Source organism: Haliotis rubra, unplaced genomic scaffold (assembly GCF_003918875.1).
Source record: "Haliotis rubra isolate DU_JTF1 unplaced genomic scaffold, ASM391887v1 Scf348, whole genome shotgun sequence".
NCBI lineage: Eukaryota > Metazoa > Mollusca > Gastropoda > Lepetellida > Haliotidae > Haliotis > Haliotis rubra.
In genome coordinates this window covers 448,874-454,177 of record NW_025767022.1, presented here as the reverse complement: position 1 = coordinate 454,177, position 5,304 = coordinate 448,874, and the positions used below count along the sequence as shown (strand labels likewise).

Sequence of the window (5,304 nt, the reverse complement as noted above, 5' to 3'; positions counted from 1 at the left end):
GTTTGGGATTGATTCATTACAACGTTTGTTAATTATAGAACTGATGCACTCTGAACACACACACACACACACACACACACACACAAACACACACACACACACACACACACACACACACACACACACACACACACACACACACACACACACACACACACACACACATCCGTTCACGTCATTGTCTCCTCTGTTTTGTGTTTCGCGTACAAATGATCGCTTCAACAGAATACCCGACTGACTACACTCTTCCGATGTCACATTAGTTTTACTACAAACCTGGCATTATTCCGAACTAGCGCAGGAAGACACGTTGTATTGTTATTATACACCCGTGAAGATCCGGGTTAGATTTGATCTTCAGTAATCCATGCGTAAGAGGCGACTAACAGGTGGTCAGATTCGCTGACTTGGTTGACACATGTCATCGTTTCACAATTGCGTAGATCAATGTTCATGTTGTTGATCACTGGATTGTCTGGTCCACCAGATTATTTACAGACCGCCGCCATATAGTTGGAATATTGCTGAGTGTGGCGTAAAACTAAAGTCACTCACTCACTCACTTTATCATACATGATCTTGAATGCAAAGGACAACCACAGATCCCCTCAACTCATGATTTTACAGTCGCTTTTACAGGTAATAATTGGGCTCAAGCAACCAATGATTGTGACAAGAGGCGGGTCAGGTTATAAGCATTAAGATGCACACTTATAATGGGTCTTATCTGTTTCTTAGCATATTAAAGGTTGATGAGCAATAATATAGGCTGACCTCGAGATGGGGAGGGGCAGGGGTGCGCACCCCACTTTTGACCTCAAAGTTGATAAAATGTTCATTTAAAACCGGTGAAAATGAAATGTGCACACCTCCCCCAACACACACACACACTCCCTTCTCAAGAGTGTGCGCACCCCATCCCTTTCTCCATAAGCTGTATCCACCCCTGAATAAGAAAGGTTAGATACTTCATGGATGACATGTACAACTTTTGTTATCTTAAAATTCCCAAGTAAGCAAGTAAGCAATTTAACCAAATATCGTCCCCCCCCCCACCTTTGAAAATTAATACGTCATAATTGACATGGAATATGCAAGCTCAGTGAAGAGGATGAACAAAAGAAAAAATAATGTTTTTTTATTCTGCTATTCCGTGTTCCGAGTTCTAGCGCATATCTCCGCCTCTGTCATCCAGTTCAAAGACAGGTGATTTATTTTGTAGATACTCGTCAGTGAAACGAAACGACACGAGGCATATTCATGTGATCCGTAACATGCTGAAGTCCCTCTTTATAGCGCTGGTAACACAGATAAGAGTAACCTCCCTTTCCCAGCTTTCCGATGTCCGCGATGAGTGGAAGTTCGCGTCCCGTTGTGTTTATTGCTAGAGGTGTACCACCCTCAGGGGCAGCCCGCCTGCGGGAGGTGTGTAACGTCATTGAGTGGGAGGGGTAGGGGAACATCCAACAGGAGACATTTGTTGAGAAGGTGAGGCAAGTCAAGCCCAACGCCATCTTGATTCACCCCCCAGATCGAATTGATCCATCTAATCTTCCCCGGGATCCCCTCAGTAGACTCACTAATATCATATCTTCGAATCATGTTACGTGTGACGATCCGTAAGAAACACCACCATTTAACTAGAGAGAACAAGCATTTACATGCACAAACAAATGCATACGCATGGAACCACATACAATGTTTTGTTGCCACTACAGGATGCGAATATATTTTGTCCTAAATCTAATAAAGAATGTGTTTTAATGTCACAGATTTTGGAAAGTTTTAAAAGAAACTATACATAGTATATCGTTTGTGTCAATACCATGGGGCTATGTACAGTTTGCATGGAATTATGATCTATGGTTCAATATCCCAGATCTCTGTTGGGAATAATTGTATGGATGACAGCGTTTGGTGGCTTAAGAGTTTCATGTTTGTTTGTCCTTCCTCACACCGAGGCACATCCTGTGATATCCCCTGAAACAAGGACTATGTTCCAAATGTGTCTCTGTCTACCCAACAATAAGGCAGGACGAGATGGTGGTATATGGTACAAGGGGTGGAGGTTGACAAACGTGTGTACACCATATCTTTGGCGTGGTAATTTTGCAGTGAAAATAGTACTGACACAACACAATTCTCCATTGACGACACTGTTCGCCATTGACGACCTTGGCTTTAAGCTGCCCCGCACTGAAAAGAGTCCGCGATCTGATGGTACATATTTTATTCATAGCCAATGAGCTCCTTTGCTCTTTTCAGTGCGGGGAAGTTTAAGGCCAAGGTCGTGAATGGCGAACGGGCACGACACAATTCTGTTTGCGATGAATAAATGTACGTAAACTCATTATGACAGTGAAGTGTGATGTCTCCGAAAGGATGGCGACTAGCGCGCTGACAGGTGCCATCAGTTCAACATGTTTTGGTGCATGTCGTTTTATGTATTCTGTGAAATAAGCAAAGAATTGGGTGAGCTACCGCTACAAATTATGAGCAGGGATTTTGGCTCGGAATTGAGAAATCACTATTTTTCGAGCTTCCGAAGACCCTAGCTCCCAAAGTACTGCTTCGATTTTTGTGCTCCATGTCTTATTTTGTAGGTAAATCTATTGGCTTGATATGTGTGACGTGTGCATGGGACAGATACATTGATCATTGTTGAATTCGCCCTGAAACGAACTTGATGTGTTGACCTAGTTACATCCCTTTCTTTTTATATAGTGATACGACCCCGTTAGTGACAGTACATACTTTGATGGCAGTTTTTAGCGTTACAAGCCCCTGTGGTACTGACAACAGTTTGTTTTCATATTTCACGGGGTTCTGTACATTGTTGTCATCTCTGCCTCAGGTCCACAACTGAAGGTCGTGGGCACGATGTCTGTAGGCTTAGACCACGTTGATAGGGAAGAGTGCCGACGCCGTGGAGTGGCTGTTGGCTACACCCCCAACGTGCTGACGTCAGCAGTGGCGGAACATGCTGTGGGTCTCGTCTTGGCTGCTGCCAGAAAACACAAACCAGGTATGTAATAGTTAACATTATACTTTAGCTACTTGCACAAACCTAGTATTGATTTAATTTATACAGATAACATTTTTTCAAACTTATTGTGTGTATACTTAAAAGATGAGACGTATTTCTCCGCAGCATTTGGTCTTATTCCCCTGAACCACCCCAAAGTGACTCCCCACATCACTCTTCCGATACCGAATCTGTCGACCCGCCAAACGCAGTTCAGTGCACAATGTTGATTTCGACATAGGTAGAAACGGTGTCTTTCATATCGGCGTTAGAGAAGAAATGGTAATTCACTCGTAGACTCGGCGCCAGTTTCTCATACAGTCTCGATGGCAGTACCATGACGATGACGTTGATGGAAGGCCCGGGTCTAGCGATTTTGTGCAGGCGTGGTGAATAGTAGTCTACCACTTGTAGGACGATATTTGGTTAAATTGCTGTAGAAATCTGCAAAGGCTTAGCACGGTTGTGTTTGTGCACTAAACCAGATAACGAACGTGATTAAAATCGTTCAATTCAAGTTTTTGCATCTGTACTGAATGTTACGTTTTTAAACAAAACCAACATTCACAATACCTCTTTTGTGTTTCTTCTGTAGTGTACGTGGATGACAATGATGTTGCTCACAAACCTTACACTTCTTGCAGGAATGAGAGCTATACACAGCAGCGTGTGGGGGACGCGATGGGACAACGCCCTCTGAATGACTGGGAAGGAGATCGGGGGGTCTGTCGTGGGAATAGTTGGGCTTGGAAGAATTGGACTCGCAGTGGCCAAGCGGCTGACGTCATTTGACCCTTCTCGTATCATTTACTGTGGCAGCGGCCCGAAGGACGACGCCGGCCAGGTTGGTGCTGAGTTCGTCCCCTTTGATGAGCTCCTCAGGGAATCAGACTTCGTCATTGCAGCTTGTTCTATCAACGAAGGGAATAAAGGTCTTTTCAACAGAGGTGTTTTTGCCAAGATGAAGGCAACAGCGATATTTGTGAATATTACTCGTGGGGTATTAGTAAACCAGGAGGATCTGTACGAGGCGCTGACCACTGGGGTCATTGGTGGTGCTGCCCTTGACGTCACTTCCCCCGAGCCACTTCCGGCGGACCACCCCCTGCTGAGTCTTGACAACTGCCTGGTAGTCCCCACCTGGGCAGCGCTACGGTTACCACAAGAAACCGAATGTGTAATCTCACTGTAAGCAATATTCTAGCGGGGTTGAATGGAGAAGCACTACCATCATCAGCGTTATAGGAAGAGTTGAGTAATGCAGTATCGTAATCACTCGGTGCCTTCTACACTCAAAGAACAATTCATAATTCCAAGCAGCTACATAAAACATTTATTGTTGCCATAAGTAAATACGTACGTAAATACATTTAATGAAAGCAACAGTGAATAAAGAAAGACCTAACTACACTTTTAACATTGGCTTGGAAATAAAAATATAACTCAAAGCAGAAATGACCAGTATTTTTCAGTGCTCCGATCTCATTCTGTAGAACGATTTATGATCATGGATGGTACTATGTGTCTGTGTCTAGAATACGACCTTATCACAAGGATGCATGTAACAAAATCAATCTTGACTAACTTGCAATAATAATATATTCCTTTAGCCGGCACAGAAAGGACCAGCGGTCATGTTGTCTGCCACATAAACCTAGTTTCATCCAAACCTTCACAAGCAGTGGAGGGAAACATTTAGACATGATGTCAACTGTTCCAGTTTTAGGAAGCCATATAATCCTTCAATTCCCCGTGTTGAGCAGGGAAGTATACTCGTGTAAACAGGATTTCATAAACGCCTTATCATTTTGTCGTTTTATCCGTGAAGATTGTTTTCAGTCCATGACTTCAATGTTTATGAAACTTTTATTTCATCACTGTTATAGCGAAAGACCGCCAACCTCATGACATCTCGTCACAATGGTGTATTTATCGTCAGTCAACATCAGACAAACATCACAATGCGAAACGGAAATACTCATTGCACTAATTCACTACACTTGAACAAGCAGCATCCCAGCAAAACATTTTTCATCAGCGTACATTTAAACTGACATGCATTTCAACACAATTTAAGTGACAGCTTCGCACGTTAACACTCCAAATATATGGTTTGAGACGACATATCTGATTTCAATTATAATTGTCTACATGTATACATCGTACATGAGTCTGTCTGACACCTGCACTGGTGAGGCGCAGCACACATTGTCACATGCATAACGCCCGGGCTTGTCTCGTCCATTTAAGAGTTCAGAATAGGCTACGTTTAGGACAGC

The 5,304-nt window shown here is 43.3% G+C and overlaps 1 protein-coding gene across 1 annotated transcript; it reads left to right on the top strand.

The window, feature by feature from the left end:
- Positions 1–1,315: 1,315 nt before the first annotated feature.
- LOC124284910 (glyoxylate reductase/hydroxypyruvate reductase-like) lies at positions 1,316–4,834 on the top strand. The gene is given in 4 exon segments (XM_046721040.1): positions 1,316–1,452; positions 2,803–3,025; positions 3,670–4,155; positions 4,158–4,834. Coding segments are annotated over 4 exon segments (933 nt in total). The 5' UTR covers positions 1,316–1,341; the 3' UTR covers positions 4,271–4,834.
- The last annotated feature ends 470 nt before the right edge of the window (positions 4,835–5,304 follow it).